This window comes from Atractosteus spatula, chromosome 3 (genome assembly GCF_055471065.1).
Source record: "Atractosteus spatula isolate fAtrSpa1 chromosome 3, fAtrSpa1.hap1, whole genome shotgun sequence".
In the NCBI taxonomy this organism is placed as follows: Eukaryota; Metazoa; Chordata; class Actinopteri; order Semionotiformes; family Lepisosteidae; genus Atractosteus; species Atractosteus spatula.
This window is the reverse complement of record NC_142708.1, coordinates 68,323,840-68,345,270: the sequence shown is the minus strand read 5'-3', so window position 1 is coordinate 68,345,270 and position 21,431 is coordinate 68,323,840. Positions and strand designations below refer to the sequence as shown.

At 52.2% G+C, this 21,431-nt stretch overlaps 1 protein-coding gene across 1 annotated transcript; it reads left to right on the top strand.

The window, feature by feature from the left end:
• Window positions 1-1,174: 1,174 nt before the first annotated feature.
• On the top strand, window positions 1,175-21,076 carry LOC148838394 (procollagen C-endopeptidase enhancer 2-like). The gene is made up of 9 exons (XM_088911765.1): window positions 1,175-1,385; window positions 5,422-5,530; window positions 5,671-5,929; window positions 7,012-7,136; window positions 13,255-13,391; window positions 13,780-14,258; window positions 15,213-15,293; window positions 17,936-18,106; window positions 19,011-21,076. The coding sequence occupies exons 1-9, from the start codon at window positions 1,273-1,275 to the stop codon at window positions 19,139-19,141; spliced, it is 1,605 nt and encodes a 534-aa protein (XP_088767891.1). The 5' UTR covers window positions 1,175-1,272; the 3' UTR covers window positions 19,142-21,076.
• The last annotated feature ends 355 nt before the right edge of the window (window positions 21,077-21,431 follow it).

The window sequence follows — 21,431 nt, the reverse complement described above, 5'->3', positions numbered from 1 at the left end:
ATCTGCGGAGGATCCTGTATTTGTCCAGATTTAGTGAGTTGTTTATGTTTTGCTAGGCTGGACGGTTTATCTGAGTGATGACCCATTAATTCAGCCTACAGTCAGGTGATGGTGTACATCTGTTGAAATATCTACCTGCTTGTCTGCACTTAAGAAGCTGCAGTGGGTGGGATAGGCCAGGCCTGCCTTGCTGCCGACCAATCGGAGAATCTTGTACGGCTGTTTCCCGAAGGACTGCAGGAGTCTGGGCTTCAACAACAAGACTGGGCAGTTAGCGTGAACCAGTGGTTCCAGTGTTCCTGCGATTTCTGTACGATGCACAACATATCGGGTTACCCTGCGTTGCCCGCAGTGTGTGCGCTGTGTGTTTAAATCCACAGAGAAGGCTATGTGGAGGAAATCAGATTTAGCTGGGCGAAATGACACAGCGCATGGTTCTCTGTGGTCAGGATGTTGTTTAAAACAAACTGCACTGAGAAGTAGCTATTATACAGTGTAAACAGACACACACTCTCCAGACTGACACGTACACACACAGGCGCATGAGCTTGTACACACACACACTGAGGCTCAGTCATACACAGACTGAGCCATTAGGGGTAATTTTCCTGTTTTGGACTGTTGATCTCCCACTCCCTTCTCTCCCAGTCCTGTTCTGTCTCTGTCCCAGTCTCCCCCTCTTGTCCTGTCTCTCTCTCATCCTGTCTCACCCTCACATCCTCTCTCTCTCACCCGGACACTCTCTCAACCTCCATCTCCCTCTCCTATCTCACTCTCTCTCCCTGTCTTACTCTCCTGTCCCACCTTCTCTGCCCGTCTCACTCTCCTGTCTCACTCTCTAGCCCTGTCTCCCTCTCTCCCTGTCTCACTCTCTCCCTGTCTTACTTTCTCTTCCTGTCTCCCTCTCCTATCTCACTCTCTCTCCCGGTCTCACTCTCTAGCCCTGTTTCCCTCTTCTATCTCACTCTCTCTCCCTGTCTTACTTCCTGTCTCACTCTCCTGTCTCACTCTCTCCCCCCTCTCAGAAATCTGCCCCCCTCTCTTCCACACTCAGCTGTTTGGAACCTCGAGCCAAAGTTAATACACAAGCTCCATCTGGTAGTAATTAAACCTTCCCTCCCCCCGTCCCCTCCCTCTCTCCCTCTCTCCCTCTCTTCCTCTCTCCCTCTCTCTGATCCCAGACATCGTCTCCCTGCACCTCCCTCCTCCCCAGTGCCTGCACGCTCTCTGCCCCTCTCTGTCCTGGCCGTGCTCTCTCGTTCCGAGGGTCCTATGAAGAGCAGCATGTTTCTGCGGGTGCTTTCGGGAGCCAGCGTTATTGTGCTCGTCCTGCTGGGATGTGCCGGCGCTCAAAGTCAGACGACACAAAGGAGTAACTTCACGCGGTGAGTCTGCCCTGGAGCCTCGCTGCCCCTCTGCTCAGCGCAGGTTCAGCAGCGTGTCCGGACACTGGGCCTGTCCGCCTGTCCCCTTATCTGTCTTTACCGTACAGGTCGGACATCTGTAGTGCTTGCCTTTACTGTGCCTCTGTATGGAGTTAATCTGTCTGTAGTGTCTGTCTTTACTCAGCCTCCTCGTGTGTCTGTATGGAGTTAATCTGTCTGTAGTGTCTGTCTTTACTCAGCCTCCTCGTGTGTCTGTGTGGAGTTAATCTGTCTGTAGTGTCTGTCTTTACTGTGTGCCCATGTCTGTTGTGTTTCCGTCTGCACTCACAGTTGTGTCTCCCTGCTGTCTGCCTCTTTTTGTTTCCCTGTGCATCTGTGTTTTATGTGCTGTGTGTCTGTCTGTTTGTGACTTTACTGTGTGTCCCCGTCAATGTATGTGTCCATGCTGACGTCCTGTGTGCACTGCATGTCTTTTTGAACTTTACTGTGTGTCCCTGTCTGTGCTGAGGTCCTGTCTGCACTGCGTGTCTGTTTGTGACTTTACTGTGTGTCTCTGTCTGTGCTGAAGTCCTGTCTGCACTGCATGTCTTTTTGAACTTTACTGTGTGTCTCTGTGCTGAGGTCCTGCCTGCACTGCGTGTCTGTTTGTGACTTTGCTGAAAGTCTCTGTCTGTACTGAAATCCTGTCTGCACTGCATGTCTGTTTGTGACTTTGCTGAAAGTCTCTGTCTGTACTGAAGTCCTGTCTGCACTGCATGTCTTTTTGAACTTTACTGTGTGTTTCTGTGCTGAGGTCCTGCCTGCACTGCGTGTCTGTTTGTGACTTTACTGAAAGTCTCTGTCTGTACTGAAGTCCTGTCTGCACTGCATGTCTTTTTGAACTTTACTGTGTGTCTCCATGCTGAGGTCCTGCCTGCACTGCGTGTCTGTGACTTTACTGTGTCTCTGTGCTGAAGTCCTGTCTGCACTGCATGTCTGTTTGTGAATTTGCTGAGAGTCTCTGTCCGTCTGCACTGCATGTCTTTTCAGCTGTCTGTGCTGAAGTCCTGTTTGCATGTCTGTGTACAACTGGCAGCTATTTGTATATATACTATAAGGAATGAAAAGACTTAGGTTGTTTTGCCACATTTTCAAGATTGTAAGGGTGGTTCACCCCACAGTTCGGGATTATTTGTCCTCTCTCAGTGAGATCCTCCCAACCCATCAAAATAGAATAAGTGGTCAGCCTGCATATCTGTTAATGTCCCTTTTCCTAAAATGATTAAGTCTTCTACCGCTAGTCAGGACCCGAAGCTCTTATCTGCAGTGACTTGTGGTGAGAGAGGAGAGGAGCTGAGCTATGACATCACCTCTTACTGCAGGACCCCTGGTCCCCTGCCTGGGACACTGCTCCTTGGTGAAAGTCTGGAGCTTGTGCAGACAGGGAGGCTGGCGGAGCATCGTGCTGGCGCCACGGCCGCAGGGTCAGGGTTATGTGAAGAAATAAAAGCAAAACCATCCAAACATGTAGTCACGTTGACACACTGACTGACACACTTACATCCTGATTGAGAAGCTGACTTACTGTCTGACACACTGGGTGAAACGCTGACACACTGACACCCTGGCTGTCTGACACACTGACACACATACTGACACTCTGCCTGTCTGACACACAGACTGACAATGTCTGACACTCTGACACTCTGACACTCTGACACTCTGACAGTCTGACAGTCTGACACATAGACTGACATCCTGACTGTCTGACACACTGACCCACAGACTGACACCCTGACTGTCTGACAAACTGACACACAGACTGACAAACAAAATGGCAACCTGACTGCCTGACACACTGACACAGAGACTGACACTGACTGTCTGACACACTGACCCACAGACTGACACCGACTGTCTGACACACTGACACAGACTGACACCGACTGTCTGTTTGAATCATGGACTGACTGAATCACTGACTGACTGACACACTGACACACAGACTGACACTGACTGTGTGACACACTGACACCCTGACTGTCTGACACACTGACACAGACTGACACCGACTGTTTGAATCATGGACTGACTGAATCGCTGACTGACTGACACAATGACACCTTGCCTGACTGCTGGATACACTGACCGACTAACTGACCTATTAATTGACAGACCCCCTGACCGACTGACCAACAGCCTGAATATCTGACTGACCAGGAGCACTGCCCTGCAATATGTGGACAATGGTAGTTACTAGTTGAGGAGGGTGAGGAGTTTTAGGAAAATCTGTAAAGACTGTTTCTGCTTATAGTGCTGCAGATATTTGGCAGTCAAAGCCTGGGCAAATTTCCACCCTGCAGAAACAAAAGCAGTTTCTCTTTGTTGGGGGTTTTAAGTGTTTAAGCAGAGCAGCTGAAGAGTGACTCAGGGACTCTGGAACTGTAACACTGCTGACGAATGCAGGCTCAGACTGAGCAACACTGAGTCTCTGACCGCGCTACACTCAAGAAAGCCTTGTGGGAGTCTCGATTCTCACACTGTGACCCAAATCAGGTGGAAACAGCTCGGAAAAATGCCTCTGGAGTCTTTCGGTCTGCCATAGCAGAGTACACTGCTAATATTCAAGGCTGCCTTCTGCTGTGGTTTACGTCTTTTTTTCGATCCCAGTGAATTCTGAAAATGATGTTGCCTTTGATTGGCTAATGAACTGTACTGAGGAGTTTTGACATTTTTTGTAGATTGCTGCACCATGCTGGAGTACACTACACTGTGCTATAGAATTCTGGATTTTAGTGAGATTTTCTGCACTTTATCACACAGTTTGTGAGATGTGGCACACATTACCGTAGCTCAGATCACTGCCCCACACAGACACAGCTCCCTGCTTTGCGTGCTAGTTGTTTCTGTTCCTGTACTCCTGATTACCACCCTGTTCTGTAGCTTGATCAGTCCTGTCTGGCTGTGTCTGTACAGATCTGCTCTCTGTGTCAGTGTGTGTGTGTCTGTGTTTGAGTGTGTCAGTGTGTTTTCATGCTCTGTGTGTCAGTGTGTGTGTTTTCATGCTCTGTGTGTCAGTGTGTGCGTCTGTGGTTGAGTGTGTCAGTGTGTGCGTGTCTATGGTTGAGTGTGTCAGTGTTTGTGATAAGGACAGTGCTGCTCTGTGCCATTTGGGAGCAGGCAGCTCTTCTTTCCAGGAATCTCAGCAGTCCAGAAGACTCCGGAAGGCTGGAATCTGTGGAATGTGCTCTATGGTGACACCCCCGCACCCCGTCTCTGATCTTTCTCAGCGGGTCCTGTCTCCCTTATCTTTCTCTTCCCATTTCCATTGTTTAACAAGACTCTGGATCTGTCAAACGCAAGGAGGACAGGAAGTCTTTAGGATGTCTGTGTGCGGTGTGTCAGGGCTGTGTGTGTGTGCGGTGTGTCAGGGCTGTGTGTGTGTGCGGTGTGTCAGGGCTGTATGTGTGTGCAGTGTGTCAGGGCTGTGCGTGCAGTGTGTCAGGGCTGTGTGTGTGTACAGTGTGTCAGGGCTGTGTGTGCGGTGTGTCAGGGCTGTGTGTGTACTGTTTTTCAGGTCTGTGTTTAAGCTGTGTTCAGGGTGTGTGTACAGTGTCTCAGGGCTGTGTTCAGGGGCTCAGGTTTCTAGAAGAGTCGGGGTTGAGACTATGAGTTCAGTGCCCTCCTCTCCACTCTCTTTTCACACAGAGCCCCGTCTGTCTGCAATATCCTGTTTTTCCCAGGCAGACCTGTGGATTTAAAAATCTAGATTAAAAGGGGGTTTCGTCCTCTGGCCCTGTGAGGATTTTCAGTTCATGAGGCTCTTAATTCAAATCCAACCTGAGCTCTTAATGGTCTAGTTGTTCCACTGGCGTCCACTGGGTCTTGTTCACTGCTGATCCTGAAGAGGTCCACTGGGTCTCAATGCCTTTGAGGATGTTGAGTACTTGAACTGAGTCCCAGAATGCAGGACGCCATAACAACAGACAGGAGGAAAGTGGGATGTTGTTTGTAGACCCCTGCTCTCCAGCCCCTGATCTCCTCTCCCTCTCCACAGGCCGGTGTTTAACTGTGGAGGCGAGCTGATTGCGGACTCGGGCTTCGTGGGCAGCGAGGGGTTCCCCAGCTACTACAAGCCTGACCGCAAGTGCACCTGGTACATCACGGTAGGACATACGCACCGCACAGCCGGGGGGCTCGACTCAGGCGGTCTCGCACGTCTGGCAGGCTGTCCAGGGAGCAGTCTCTTTCCCTTCCCCTCCTCCTCCTCCTCCTCACCACATCCTCCCTCCCTCTTGGCTGGCAGGTGCCGGAGGGTCACGTGGTCATGCTGTCCTTCCGTGTCTTCGACCTGGAGGCCGACCCCCAGTGCCGCTTCGACTACGTGGAGGTGTACAACGGCCACTCCCACACGGCGCAGCGGCTGGGTCGCTTCTGCGGCACCTTCCGCCCCGGCGCCCTGATCTCCACCTCCCACAGGATGATGGTGGAGATGGTCTCGGACTCGGGCACGGGCGGCAGGGGCTTCCTGGGCTACTTCAACGGAGGGAAGCCTCACGTGGACGGTAGGAGCACCCCACCTCTCTCTCGCTCCCCATTTCTCAGCCTCTGTTTCTCTCCCCCCCACCCCACCCCATCTTGGCCAGGGGGCGGACTGTGGGGGGGTAGGGGGCGTCCCGTGGTCTCGCGGTGACCTCGGAGAGGGCTGCACCACTCCTCCCTCCACAGGCTCAGCCCGGCCGTGGGTGCTGGAGCGATCACTCGGGAGTGGGGGCGCGGGAAGAAGTCGTATCTCTCCGGGCCCGGCCAGCGTGTCCCTGCTGGGAAGGGGGGTGGAGTGAGCACACTTCCCATCTCCGTTTGGCCACCACCCCTGTGCGCAGAGACGACAGCTCCCATGTTTTTATAATAATAATTTCTTATACTTACACAGCGCTTTTCTGGACACTCCACTCAAAGCGCTTTCCAGGTAATGGGGATCCCCTTCCCCACCACCAATGTGCAGCCCCCCCTGGATGATGCACCAGTACTCTCCCCACACACCAGCTCTCAGTGGGGAGGAGAACAGAGTGATGAAGCCAGTTCAGAGAGGGGGATTATTAGGAGGCCATGATTGGTAAAGACCAGGGGAAATTTGACCAGGACACCGGGGTAACACCCCTACTCTTTTCAAGAAACACCCTGAGATTTTTAATGACCACAGAGAGTCAGTTTTATGTCACATCCGAAGGACAGCACCTTTTTATAGTATAGTGTCCCCGTCACTATACTGGGGCATTAGGACCCACACAGACCATAGGGTGAGCGCCCCCTGCTGGCCCCACTAACACCTCTTCCAGCAGCAACCTTAGCTTTCCCAGGAGGTCTCCCATCCAGGTACTGGCCAGGCTCACAGCTGCTGAGCTTCAGTGAGTTGCAGGGTGACATGGCTGCTGGCCATGTTTTCACACATGCACAGGGCTGGGGGGGGGATTTAGGTCAGTGGGCATGGTGATACCATAGGGTGGGTCAATGCGGTGTCATGCCAGCTAATTGGCTCCTGGCAATGTCATATCCGATGGGGTGCAAGCAGAATCATTTCCAGTGCGGAAATTAAAAGGGGGCACGTACTCCACTTCTCTGACTCCTCGCACTCTCTGTCCCCCAGAGCACCAGTTCTGTGGCGGCAAGCTGACGAAGTCACAGGGCTCAGTCAAGACCCCCAACTGGCCTGAGAAGGATTACCCAGCAGGCATCAGCTGCTCCTGGCACATCATCGTCGAGAGCAACATGGTAAGAATGGTGCAAGCGACCAAAAGAGCAGGACTTCTAATTAACTAATTTACTGAGTATGAACCAAACAATTAAGTGATTGCCATATCTGTGAGACAATTAATCAGCACTGGTTTTCTTTTAACTACTCTATATTGTAGTGCAATCAGGTGTGACAGTGTGTGTGTGCTGCTGAATTCAGGGTGAGTGTGAGAGGAGAGGGACAGCAGTGGCTCTAGCAGTGTCTACAGTACAGTCAGGTGTGACAGTGTGTGTGTGTGCTGGTGAATTCAGGGGGAGTGTGAGAGGAGAGGGACAGCAGTGGCTCTAGCAGTGTCTACAGTACAGTCAGGTGTGACAGTGTGTGTGTGCTGGTGAATTCAGGGGGAGTGTGAGAGGAGAGGGACAGCAGTGGCTCTAGCAGTGTCTACAGTACAGTCAGGTGTGACAGTGTTTGTGTGCTGGTGAATTCAGTCTGAGTGTGAGAGGAGAGGGACAGCAGTGGCTCTAGCAGTGTCTACAGTACAGTCAGGTGTGACAGTGTGTGTGTGCTGGTGAATTCAGGGTGAGTGTGAGAGGAGAGGGACAGCAGTGGCTCTAGCAGTGTCTACAGTACAGTCAGGTGTGACAGTGTGTGTGTGCTTTGATGAATTCATGGGGAGTGTGAGAGGAGAGGGACAGCAGTGGCTCTAGCAGTGTCTACAGTACAGTCAGCAGAGGAAAGCCAGTACAGCAGGATATTGCTGTGTGGACACTGTGTTGCTGTATGGAGCAGTATTGTACTGTGCTGACACTGTGGTGCTGTGTATGGTGCTGTATTGGGCAGTGTCCTGCTGTGTGGACACTGTGGTGCTCTGTATGGGGCTGTAGTGAGCAGTGTCCTGCTGTGTGGACACTGTGGTGCTCTGTATGGGGCTGTAGTGAGCAGTGTCCTGCTGTGTGGCCACTGTGGTGCTCTGTATGGGGCTGTATTGAGCAGTGTCCTGCTGTGTGGACACTGTGGTGCTCTGTTTGGGGCTGTAGTGAGCAGTGTCCTGCTGTGTGGCCACTGTGGTGCTCTGTATGGGGCTGTAGTGAGCAGTGTCCTGCTGTGTGGGCACTGTGGTGCTCTGTATGGGGCTGTATTGAGTAGTGTCCTGCTGTCTGACACTGTGGTGCTCTGTATGGGGCTGTACTGAGCAGTGTCCTGCTGTGTGGACACTGTGGTGCTCTGTATGGGGCTGTACTGAGCAGTGTCCTGCTGTGTGGACACTGTGGTGCTCTGTATGGGGCTGTATTGAGCAGTGTCCTGCTGTGTGGACACTGTGGTGCTCTGTATGGGGCTGTAGTGAGCAGTGTCCTGCTGTGTGGACACTGCGGTGCTCTGTATGGGGCTGTACTGAGCAGTGTCCTGCTGTGTGGACACTGCGGTGCTCTGCATGGGGCTGTAGTGAGCAGTGTCCTGCTTGTGGCCACTGCGGTGCTCTGTATGGGGATGTAGTGAGCAGTGTCCTGCTGTCTGACACTGCGGTGCTCTGTATGGGGCTGTAGTGAGCAGTGTCCTGGTGTCTGACACTGCGGTGCTCTGTATGGGGCTGTACTGAGCAGTGTCCTGCTGTGTGGACACTGTGGTGCTCTGTATGGGGCTGTAGTGAGCAGTGTCCTGCTGTGTGGACACTGTGGTGCTCTGTATGGGGCTGTACTGAGCAGTGTCCTGCTTGTGGCCACTGTGGTGCTCTGTTTGGGGCTGTATTGAGCAGTGTCCTGCTGTGTGGCCACTGTGGTGCTCTGTATGGGGCTGTATTGAGCAGTGTCCTGCTGTGTGGACACTGTGGTGCTCTGTATGGGGCTGTATTGAGCAGTGTCCTGTTGTGTGGACACTGTGGTGCTCTGTATGGGGCTGTAGTGAGCAGTGTCCTGCTGTGTGGGCACTGTGGTGCTCTGTATGGGGCTGTATTGAGTAGTGTCCTGCTGTCTGACACTGTGGTGCTCTGTATGGGGCTGTACTGAGCAGTGTCCTGCTGTGTGGACACTGTGGTGCTCTGTATGGGGCTGTACTGAGCAGTGTCCTGCTGTGTGGACACTGTGGTGCTCTGTATGGGGCTGTAGTGAGCAGTGTCCTGCTGTGTGGACACTGCGGTGCTCTGTATGGGGCTGTACTGAGCAGTGTCCTGCTGTGTGGACACTGCGGTGCTCTGCATGGGGCTGTAGTGAGCAGTGTCCTGCTTGTGGCCACTGCGGTGCTCTGTATGGGGATGTAGTGAGCAGTGTCCTGCTGTCTGACACTGCGGTGCTCTGTATGGGGCTGTACTGAGCAGTGTCCTGCTGTGTGGCCACTGCGGTGCTCTGTATGGGGCTGTAGTAAGCAGTGTCCTGCTGTGTGGCCACTGCGGTGCTCTGTATGGGGCTGTAGTGAGCAGTGTCCTGCTGTGTGGCCACTGCGGTGCTCTGTATGGGGCTGTATTGAGCAGTGTCCTGCTGTGTGGACACTGTGGTGCTCTGTATGGGCCTGTATTGAGCAGCGTCCTGCTGTGTGGACACTGTGGTGCTCTGTATGGGGCTGTAGTGAGCAGTGTCCTGCTGTGTGGACACTGTGGTGCTCTGTATGGGGCTGTAGTGAGCAGTGTCCTGCTGTGTGGACACTGCGGTGCTCTGCATGGGGCTGTAGTGAGCAGTGTCCTGCTTGTGGCCACTGCGGTGCTCTGTATGGGGCTGTATTGAGCAGTGTCCTGCTGTGTGGACACTGCGGTGCTCTGTATGGGGCTGTACTGAGCAGTGTCCTGCTGTGTGGCCACTGCGGTGCTCTGTATGGGGCTGTAGTGAGCAGTGTCCTGCTGTGTGGCCACTGTGGTGCTCTGTATGGGGCTGTAGTGAGCAGTGTCCTGCTGTGTGGCCACTGCGGTGCTCTGTATGGGGCTGTAGTGAGCAGTATCCTGCTGTGTGGACTGCGGTGCTGTGTATGGGGCTGTAGTGAGCAGTGTCCTGCTGTGGGGACACTGCGGTGCTCTGTATGGGGCTGTAGTGAGCAGTGTCCTGCTGTGTGGACACTGCGGTGCTCTGTATGGGGCTGTAGTGAGCAGTGTCCTGCTGTGTGGCCACTGCGGTGCTCTGTATGCGGCTGTAGTGAGCAGTGTCCTGCTGTCTGACACTGTGGTGCTCTGTATGGGGCTGTAGTGAGCAGTGTCCTGCTGTGTGGACACTGTGTTGCTCTGTATGGGGCTGTAGTGAGCAGTGTCCTGCTGTGTGGCCACTGTGGTGCTCTGTATGGGGCTGTAGTGAGCAGTGTCCTGCTGTCTGACACTGTGGTGCTCTGTATGGGGCTGTATTGAGCAGTGTCCTGCTGTCTGACACTGTGGTGCTCTGTATGGGGCTGTAGTGAGCAGTGTCCTGCTGTGTGGCCACTGTGGTGCTCTGTATGGGGCTGTACTGAGCAGTGTCCTGCTGTGTGGACACTGTGGTGCTCTGTATGGGGCTGTAGTGAGCAGTGTCCTGCTGTGTGGACACTGTGGTGCTCTGTATGGGGCTGTACTGAGCAGTGTCCTGCTTGTGGCCACTGTGGTGCTCTGTTTGGGGCTGTATTGAGCAGTGTCCTGCTGTGTGGCCACTGTGGTGCTCTGTATGGGGCTGTATTGAGCAGTGTCCTGCTGTGTGGACACTGTGGTGCTCTGTATGGGGCTGTATTGAGCAGTGTCCTGTTGTGTGGACACTGTGGTGCTCTGTATGGGGCTGTAGTGAGCAGTGTCCTGCTGTGTGGGCACTGTGGTGCTCTGTATGGGGCTGTATTGAGTAGTGTCCTGCTGTCTGACACTGTGGTGCTCTGTATGGGGCTGTACTGAGCAGTGTCCTGCTGTGTGGACACTGTGGTGCTCTGTATGGGGCTGTACTGAGCAGTGTCCTGCTGTGTGGACACTGTGGTGCTCTGTATGGGGCTGTAGTGAGCAGTGTCCTGCTGTGTGGACACTGCGGTGCTCTGTATGGGGCTGTACTGAGCAGTGTCCTGCTGTGTGGACACTGCGGTGCTCTGCATGGGGCTGTAGTGAGCAGTGTCCTGCTTGTGGCCACTGCGGTGCTCTGTATGGGGATGTAGTGAGCAGTGTCCTGCTGTCTGACACTGCGGTGCTCTGTATGGGGCTGTAGTGAGCAGTGTCCTGCTGTCTGACACTGCGGTGCTCTGTATGGGGCTGTACTGAGCAGTGTCCTGCTGTGTGGCCACTGCGGTGCTCTGTATGGGGCTGTAGTAAGCAGTGTCCTGCTGTGTGGCCACTGCGGTGCTCTGTATGGGGCTGTAGTGAGCAGTGTCCTGCTGTGTGGCCACTGCGGTGCTCTGTATGGGGCTGTATTGAGCAGTGTCCTGCTGTGTGGACACTGTGGTGCTCTGTATGGGCCTGTATTGAGCAGCGTCCTGCTGTGTGGACACTGTGGTGCTCTGTATGGGGCTGTAGTGAGCAGTGTCCTGCTGTGTGGACACTGTGGTGCTCTGTATGGGGCTGTAGTGAGCAGTGTCCTGCTGTGTGGACACTGCGGTGCTCTGCATGGGGCTGTAGTGAGCAGTGTCCTGCTTGTGGCCACTGCGGTGCTCTGTATGGGGATGTAGTGAGCAGTGTCCTGCTGTCTGACACTGCGGTGCTCTGTATGGGGCTGTAGTGAGCAGTGTCCTGCTGTCTGACACTGCGGTGCTCTGTATGGGGCTGTACTGAGCAGTGTCCTGCTGTGTGGCCACTGCGGTGCTCTGTATGGGGCTGTAGTAAGCAGTGTCCTGCTGTGTGGCCACTGCGGTGCTCTGTATGGGGCTGTAGTGAGCAGTGTCCTGCTGTGTGGCCACTGCGGTGCTCTGTATGGGGCTGTATTGAGCAGTGTCCTGCTGTGTGGACACTGTGGTGCTCTGTATGGGCCTGTATTGAGCAGCGTCCTGCTGTGTGGACACTGTGGTGCTCTGTATGGGGCTGTAGTGAGCAGTGTCCTGCTGTGTGGACACTGTGGTGCTCTGTATGGGGCTGTAGTGAGCAGTGTCCTGCTGTGTGGACACTGCGGTGCTCTGCATGGGGCTGTAGTGAGCAGTGTCCTGCTTGTGGCCACTGCGGTGCTCTGTATGGGGCTGTATTGAGCAGTGTTCTGCTGTGTGGACACTGCGGTGCTCTGTATGGGGCTGTACTGAGCAGTGTCCTGCTGTGTGGCCACTGCGGTGCTCTGTATGGGGCTGTAGTGAGCAGTGTCCTGCTGTGTGGCCACTGTGGTGCTCTGTATGGGGCTGTAGTGAGCAGTGTCCTGCTGTGTGGCCACTGCGGTGCTCTGTATGGGGCTGTAGTGAGCAGTATCCTGCTGTGTGGACTGCGGTGCTGTGTATGGGGCTGTAGTGAGCAGTGTCCTGCTGTGGGGACACTGCGGTGCTCTGTATGGGGCTGTAGTGAGCAGTGTCCTGCTGTGTGGACACTGCGGTGCTCTGTATGGGGCTGTAGTGAGCAGTGTCCTGCTGTGTGGCCACTGCGGTGCTCTGTATGCGGCTGTAGTGAGCAGTGTCCTGCTGTCTGACACTGTGGTGCTCTGTATGGGGCTGTAGTGAGCAGTGTCCTGCTGTGTGGACACTGTGTTGCTCTGTATGGGGCTGTAGTGAGCAGTGTCCTGCTGTGTGGCCACTGTGGTGCTCTGTATGGGGCTGTAGTGAGCAGTGTCCTGCTGTCTGACACTGTGGTGCTCTGTATGGGGCTGTATTGAGCAGTGTCCTGCTGTCTGACACTGTGGTGCTCTGTATGGGGCTGTAGTGAGCAGTGTCCTGCTGTGTGGCCACTGTGGTGCTCTGTATGGGGCTGTAGTGAGCAGTGTCCTGCTGTCTGACACTGTGGTGCTCTGTATGGGGCTGTATTGAGCAGTGTCCTGCTGTCTGACACTGTGGTGCTCTGTATGGGGCTGTAGTGAGCAGTGTCCTGCTGTGTGGACACTGTGTTGCTCTGTATGGGGCTGTAGTGAGCAGTGTCCTGCTGTGTGGCCACTGTGGTGCTCTGTATGGGGCTGTACTGAGCAGTGTCCTGCTGTGTGGACACTGTGTTGCTCTGTATGGGGCTGTATTGAGCAGTGTCCTGCTGTGTGGACACTGTGTTGCTCTGTATGGGGCTGTAGTGAGCAGTGTCCTGCTGTCTGACACTGTATTATCCGTCTGTGCCAGGTGATCGAGGTGACCTTCGACAAGTTTGATCTGGAGCATGACAGTTACTGCCGCTATGACTATGTGGCGTTCTTCAACGGCGGCGAGTCCGACGACTCGCGGCGCATCGGGAAGTACTGCGGAGACATAGCGCCTGGGTGAGAGGAGGAGTGAGGGACTGTCTGGGTCTCAGCCAATGGAGAGGAGGAGTCCAGTGGTGACCTTCTCTGCCCATCCCTCCTTCCCTCCTGTCCTTCATATCACACTCTCTCCTTTTTCTCTGCCAATCTCTTGGCCTTCACTTTCGCACCTATTCTCTCACTCTCCTCTCTACTTCTCTTTATCTTTATTCCTCCTCTCTCTCCCCATCACTGTTCATCTGTCTCCATTACTCTCCTTCCCTCCTCCCCTCTCTCCTCTGTGCTCTTCTCTCTCACTCACTCTCCTCTCTCTCCTCCTCTCTCCCCTCTGTGCTCCTCTGTCTCTCTATCACTCTCCTCTCTCTCTCCATCACTCTCCTCTCACTCTCCTCCTGTCTCTCTGCAGCACCATTGTGTCCAATGGGAACGAGCTGCTGGTGCAGTTTGTGTCTGACCTCAGTGTGACCTCTGACGGGTTCATGGCCACCTACACCAGCATCCCGCGGGGATCCAAGCCCAGCACCGTGGCCGGGGAGGAGAACGGGCTAGGCCCCCAGTTGGTACCGGAACCAGCCGCCAAACCTCCCTCCAAACCCGGACCCAAACCCCCGGCTAAACCCGCCGTCACCAAACCCGTCAAGCCCAAACCCACGCTCAAACCTAAAGTCACCCCCGCGCCAGGGTCCAAGCCCAAGACCACTGCCAAGGCCCCGGTCAAGCCCTCCCCCAAGCCCGGTACCAAACCTGCTGCCAAGCCCACAGCCAAGCCCACAGCCAAGCCCGGCGGGGTCAAGCCCGGGCCCAAACCGGCCGTCCGACCTGGACTTAAACCAGCCCGCAACGGAACCAGGGTGGTGTTGAGACGACCTGGCCCCAACGACAAGAGTAAGTGCACGACTGCGTTAAGACTCCAGTGAACCCGTCACTCCAGTGTCTCTACCAGTTCAACCATGAAGCACCCGAACCAGTCGCTGCATGACTGAACCGGGGCCATTGTCACGAGGCGTTCGATCAGGACCCTGTGCAGACAACACAATCCGGGGAGGAGTGAGGAAAACACGGGGGGAAAGGCATGCTAGGGGCTGAAGGAAAACAGGGGGGCGTGTCCACGGTGCGCTGGTGTTCGGGGGAGGTGCGGCCGGGGCAAACAGTCTGAGGGAGTCCGAGGAAAATCCATGAATGATGCTATGTCCAAATCGGGAGATCCATCCAGACACAGACAAACAGAGTTAAAATCCGGTGGAGGGTCGGGGGAAAGGGGGTAATGGGACCAGACGCTCCAGCCCTGGACCCAGAAGGTCAGGACGCCGTAGAAGCCGATGCCGCCAAGTCGCTCCTGGACTCGCAGGTAGGCGGGCTTCCGGGCGTCCATCATCCAAAGCTGAGCCCAGATTGGCAGGAACGCCTGGCTTTTAGAGGACGGGGGGCTGGAACCGGAGGCAGGTGCAGGGGATCAGTAGAAAACAAGGAAGGGCTGGAGCGTCCTTAAGAGGAGGGATTTACGAGCGTGACAGTCATGCAGTGTCCCTGCAGCAGCAAGCTGCTGGTGCTGCAGTCCCGCACCCTGGCCGGTCCAGACAATGTCCAGAACGATTTCTCATTGTCTAGCCACAGCGCACTGAGGCCAGAGTTGAAGTCACACCCTCTGTGCCCACTATTCAGGCTCTTCAAGCAGATACACCTCCCTCTTTATCAGGCTGCCGAGACTTGGAATATGATCCTCCTGCAAGGTTTTGCAGGCTCTGTAAAGCACAGGCTCGGGCACACTCTGACATGTTCATCTTTTGCATTGCATTGCCTGCAGGTCTTTCATGTCTCGTCTCTCTTCCCACCCTGTAGATGGCGCCGCTAACCCGCTATGTGCTCAGGGCTGTAAGAGGACCACGACCATCCAGAGCAGCTTCTGCTCCAGCGAGTTCGGTGAGGAATCTCTCGTTTTCTCTCTGTCTGCTCTCAGATTCACGTTCTCAGAGCTCTGTCGGCTTGACCGACAAATGACTGTGTTGCCAAAGGACTGGCAATTAACAAAAACATACTGTGATTAGGCATTTACCAAAATTTACAGTATAAGAGAGGCTGACGGTCTGTTCCTCAGGCTTTGGCAGGAGATCAAGCAATGGGCAGCAGTAGTACTGGGAGCTGTACTGATTCTGGCAGGAGTGGGAATTCTGGGATTAGATTTTGTCGAGACCGAGTCCAGTGTGTCTGTATTAACCCCTCTCTCTCAGTGCAGTGTTAATGGACTGTAGTGTCCAGTGTATCTGTATTAACCCCTCTCTCTCTCAGTGCAGTGTTAATGTACTGTAGTGTGCAGTGTGTCTGTATTAACCCCTCTCTCTCAGTGCAGTGTTAATGGACTGTAGTGTCCAGTGTGTCTGTATTAACCCCTCTCTCTCAGTGCAGCGTTAATGGACTGTAGTGTCCAGTGTGTCTGTATTAACCCCTCTCTCTCAGTGCAGTGTTAATGGACTGTAGTGTCCAGTGTGTCTGTATTAACCTCTCTCTCTCAGTGCAGTGTTAATGTACTGTAGTGTCCAGTGTGTCTGTATTAACCCCTCTCTCTCAGTGCAGCGTTAATGGACTGTAGTGTCCAGTGTGTCTGTATTAACCCCTCTCTCTCAGTGCAGTGTTAATGGACTGTAGTGTCCAGTGTGTCTGTATTAACCCCTCTCTCTCTCAGTGCAGTGTTAATGTACTGTAGTGTCCAGTGTGTCTGTATTAACCCCTCTCTCTCTCAGTGCAGTGTTAATGGACTGTAGCGTGCAGTGTGTCTGTATTAACCCCTCTCTCTCTCAGTGCAGTGTTAATGGACTGTAGTGTCCAGTGTGTCTGTATTAACCCCTCTCTCTCAGTGCAGTGTTAATGGACTGTAGTGTCCAGTGTGTCTGTATTAACCCCTCTCTCTCAGTGCAGTGTTAATGGACTGTAGTGTCCAGTGTGTCTGTATTAACCCCTCTCTCTCTCTCGGTGCAGTGTTAATGGACTGTAGTGTCCAGTGTGTCTGTATTAACCCCTCTCTCCCAGTGCAGTGTTAATAAGCTGTAGTGTCCAGTGTGTCTGTATTAACCCCTCTCTCTCAGTGCAGTGTTAATATACTGTAGTGTCCAGTGTGTCTGTATTAACCCCTCTCTCTCAGTGCAGTGTTAATGGACTGTAGTGTCCAGTGTGTCTGTATTAACCCCTCTCTCTCAGTGCAGTGTTAATGGACTGTAGTGTCTAGTGTGTCAGTATTAACCCCTCTCTCTCAGTGCAGCGTTAATGGACTGTAGTGTCCAGTGTGTCTGTATTAACCCCTCTCTCTCAGTGCAGTGTTAATGGACTGTAGTGTCCAGTGTGTCTGTATTAACCTCTCTCTCTCAGTGCAGTGTTAATGTACTGTAGTGTCCAGTGTGTCTGTATTAACCCCTCTCTCTCAGTGCAGTGTTAATGGACTGTAGTGTCCAGTGTGTCTGTATTAACCCCTCTCTCTCAGTGCAGTGTTAATGGACTGTAGTGTCTAGTGTGTCAGTATTAACCCCTCTCTCTCAGTGCAGCGTTAATGGACTGTAGTGTCCAGTGTGTCTGTATTAACCCCTCTCTCTCAGTGCAGTGTTAATGGACTGTAGTGTCCAGTGTGTCTGTATTAACCTCTCTCTCTCAGTGCAGTGTTAATATACTGTAGTGTCCAGTGTGTCTGTATTAACCCCTCTCTCTCAGTGCAGTGTTAATGGACTGTAGTGTCCAGTGTGTCTGTATTAACCCCTCTCTCTCAGTGCAGTGTTAATGGACTGTAGTGTCTAGTGTGTCAGTATTAACCCCTCTCTCTCAGTGCAGCGTTAATGGACTGTAGTGTCCAGTGTGTCTGTATTAACCCCTCTCTCTCAGTGCAGTGTTAATGGACTGTAGTGTCCAGTGTGTCTGTATTAACCTCTCTCTCTCAGTGCAGTGTTAATGTACTGTAGTGTCCAGTGTGTCTGTATTAACCCCTCTCTCTCAGTGCAGCGTTAATGGACTGTAGTGTCCAGTGTGTCTGTATTAACCCCTCTCTCTCAGTGCAGTGTTAATGGACTGTAGTGTCCAGTGTGTCTGTATTAACCCCTCTCTCTCTCAGTGCAGTGTTAATGTACTGTAGTGTCCAGTGTGTCTGTATTAACCCCTCTCTCTCTCAGTGCAGTGTTAATGGACTGTAGCGTGCAGTGTGTCTGTATTAACCCCTCTCTCTCTCAGTGCAGTGTTAATGGACTGTAGTGTCCAGTGTGTCTGTATTAACCCCTCTCTCTCAGTGCAGTGTTAATGGACTGTAGTGTCCAGTGTGTCTGTATTAACCCCTCTCTCTCAGTGCAGTGTTAATGGACTGTAGTGTCCAGTGTGTCTGTATTAACCCCTCTCTCTCTCTCGGTGCAGTGTTAATGGACTGTAGTGTCCAGTGTGTCTGTATTAACCCCTCTCTCCCAGTGCAGTGTTAATAAGCTGTAGTGTCCAGTGTGTCTGTATTAACCCCTCTCTCTCTCAGTGCAGTGTTAATATACTGTAGTGTCCAGTGTGTCTGTATTAACCCCTCTCTCTCTCTCTCTCTCTCTCAGTGATCACAGGGAAGGTGACAACAGTGGCGACAGGTCCCAGGGACAGTCTGTACGTTAGTGTGTCTTTGATTCATGCCTACAAAGCTGGACGCCTCCGCATCACCCAGGCAGGCAAAACCATGTCAGTCAAACTGGTGTCTGCCTGCAAGAAGTGTCCACTCATTCGCAGAGGTAGGGAAAAACTGCCTATATACCCACACAATACACACACTGTGCATAATATACACCTATAGTACACACATTGTGTAAAATATACATCTTCACTTCATACACACTGTGCATAATATACACCAATACTACACATACTGTGTATAATATACACCTTCACTACAGACACTGTGCATAATATACACCCACACTACATACACTGGCATAAAATACACCTTCACTACACACACTGTGCATAATATGCACTTATTATACACCTATACTACACATTCAGTGTATAATATATACCTTCACTACACACACTGTGCATAATATACACCTTCACTATAAACATACACTTGTATAACATCCACCATATACTGTGTATTTGTTCTTTCAACATGGAAAGAATCGTTACATGTTTCTCAATCAAACATATTTTTAGGTTCAGTTATGGATTTTGTTTGGCTTTAACTGTATAAAAGTGACTTGAAAACAGTACGAGGGGCTCTGATATTAATTCTGTACAGAGTATTTATCTTAGCCTCTGTATACAGGGAGCTCATAATGAGAACTGGCATATTGTAACAGCTGCATGGTAAAAACTGCACACTGGATCAAGAAAGTTTGATTCTCACACGGTCATGAGAATAGACAGTAACAAAGACCACTAGAGGGCGCTAACTTCAGCAGTACCCAACCACACCATGAGCTGATGTAGCGCCCCCTGGTGTTGGGGATTGTGCATGGGGATGTGCTACATAGGAATGTAGTACTTCTGTATTAATGTAGTACTGCTATATTATTGAAAGAGTATATTCACTATAGTGTTCCAAACCCGTGCAAGGAATTTTTCAGCAGGATCAAAATGATTTTAAAAATTTCGGTAAATCGATTTTAATATTTGCTTTCCCTCCCCCTCTCACAGGCGCCAACTACATCCTGATGGGCCAGGTGGATGACGAGGGGCGTGGCCTCCTTTCACCCAATAGCTTCACTCTCCTCTACAAAGCCCCACACCAGAAAATGCTGACCAACCTGAACAGCAGGCCGTGCTGACTTCACTAAACCGACCAATCACGTGGCTAGAGAACGACATTCCACAAAATAACAATTCCCCCTCTGGAAATATAGGCATCAGAAGCCAGACTCCTATGAAATCACAGAATTCAGTGTCATGATATTGGAACCTTTAGAAGAGAAAAAGTCTGAAGCGTGTGTTTGGTGAAATAGCCACCTCACAGTTCCTCACAGGCTTCGGTCACAACAAGCACCATTTAAAGAGGGGCTCCCCAGTCCTGGCTCTGGTGACCCCAGTGCTTTCTGCCTGTATTCCAGTTGATTTCTCTTTGACTTTACTGAAACCCTTAATTGAAGTAAAAGCTAAGTAAGTGGGGGTGAGGCAGACTTGACACAGCGTTGTGTGGTGTGGTGTGATAATAATTAATAATAATTCCTTATCTTATATAGCGCTTTTCTGGACACTCCGCTCAAAGCGATTCACAGTTATTGGGGATCCCCTCCACCACCACCAGTGTGCAGCCCCACCTGGATGATGCACCAGTACTCTCCCCACACACCAGCTCTCAGTGGGGAGGAGAACAGAGTGATGAAGCCAGTTCAGAGAGGGGGATTATTAGGAGGCCAAGATTGGTAAAGGCCAGGGGGAAAATTGTCCAGGACACCACGGTAACATCCCTACTCTTTTCAAGAAACGCCCTGGGATTTCTAATGACCACAGAGAGTCAGGACCTTGGTTTTACGTCTCATCTGAAGGACGGCCCCTGTTTACAGTATAGTGTCCCCATCACTATACTGGGGCATTAGGACCCACACAGACAGCAGGGTGAGCGCCCCCTGCTGGCCCCACTAACACCTCTTCCAGCAGCAGCCTTAGCTTTCCCAGGAGGTCTCCCATCCAGGTACTGGCCAGGCTCACACCTGCTGAGCTTCAGTGGGGCTGCCAGCTGGGAGTTGCAGGGTGATATGGCTGCTAGCGTAGTGTAACATGACATGGTGTGGCATGATGCAGCGTTATGTGACACTGTGTGGCGTGGTATGGTGTGACACAGCACGTTGTGGTGACGTAGCGTGGTGTGATGTAGCGTAGTGTGCTGCTGCTCCACTTTCATCTCCAGTTCGCTGTCCTTCATCCCAGCTTTGCTGTCAGAAAACTCCTGCAAGCAAGGAAGGGGTTGAGGATGAGGATGGTGCATGTCTTCCTCCTAATGGATCTGTACTAAGCTGCAGTGTGAAAGCCACTGATTAGAGGAACAGTGTAACTCTCTCTGACTCACCTCTGCCAGGTCTCTGCCAAGTGAGTCTCGCTGCTCAACAGGGGGAGCTGTCGAGCAGTGAGACAAGGATAAGCTGGTCACCTCCAGGCCACCCAACCCCCACTGCACTCACAACAACCTCTGGTCAAATGGTCCGGATATAATTTTTTATTTTTGAATTACAACATTATCTGTATTTCAGATTACCTGCCATACACCTGGGGAGCATCAAATCCACAAATTGTTTGCAAATCAAAATGGATTGAAAAGGTCAAATTACTTACACATTTAGTACAATTAAGGGTTGAGAACTCAGCTGGAAAACAACCAGCACACACAATACAAACAGCTCTGAAACTGCTGCCCTATGTATCGTTTTGATTGGCTGTATGGCTCATCTATCTGCAGCAGTGAACAGGAAAAGGTGGGACAAAGATTCCAGAGGCATGCTGGGAATTGTAGTTCCATCAGTGAAACTCCCCTGCCCTGATCCCCCTCATCTCCCATTATTATTTTTGCATTACATTAAGTGAACTGCCATGAAAGACAGTAAACAGATGGTCCTTACTTTAGTTTCATGTCTGAAACATTTTGTACTGAGTATTTAAACTGTTATATTGATTTTATTTTATTTTATATTTGTCCTTTTATCTACATGCAGATATGACTCCCTCTGTCTGTAATTTATAATTGTCTCTAATTAAAGGGTTTATAACAATCCACAGCTTGGGTTCGTTTGTTTAAGAAGGCCGACAGACAGCGGACATGCCCTTTCCTTTATCCAGGCAGTGGATGATGGCTAGCGAGCTCGGTTCCTGTGTGGGGAACCCGCTGGACAAGCTCGGTTCTGTGGGTGAGGTTTGTCTCCTCTGCTGCCCAGTGTTTGCGCTGGGTGCGCTCTGCAGAGGGCGCTACGGTCCCCCGGCCTCCTGGAGGTGCTTGCTCGGCGCCCCCCAGCTCGGGCTGGCGTTCCTGCTCATTCTGTGCGAGGCCGGCCCCAATAACAGAAGCACAGTCCTTCTGTACGGTGCGATTCGTCTGGATTGTACAAAGGCACGCCAGCTTCAGAGCTG

Excerpts from the sequence above, each read along its gene's own strand:
- LOC148838394 (XM_088911765.1), top strand. The coding sequence starts at position 1,273 with ATGAAGAGCAGCATGTTTCTGCGGGTGCTTTCGGGAGCCAGCGTTATT. Across the intron at positions 15,294-17,935 it reads CTTCTGCTCCAGCGAGTTCG|TGATCACAGGGAAGGTGACA; the intron begins GTGAGGAATCTC and ends TCTCTCTCTCAG. Across the intron at positions 18,107-19,010 it reads GTGTCCACTCATTCGCAGAG|GCGCCAACTACATCCTGATG; the intron begins GTAGGGAAAAAC and ends CCCCTCTCACAG.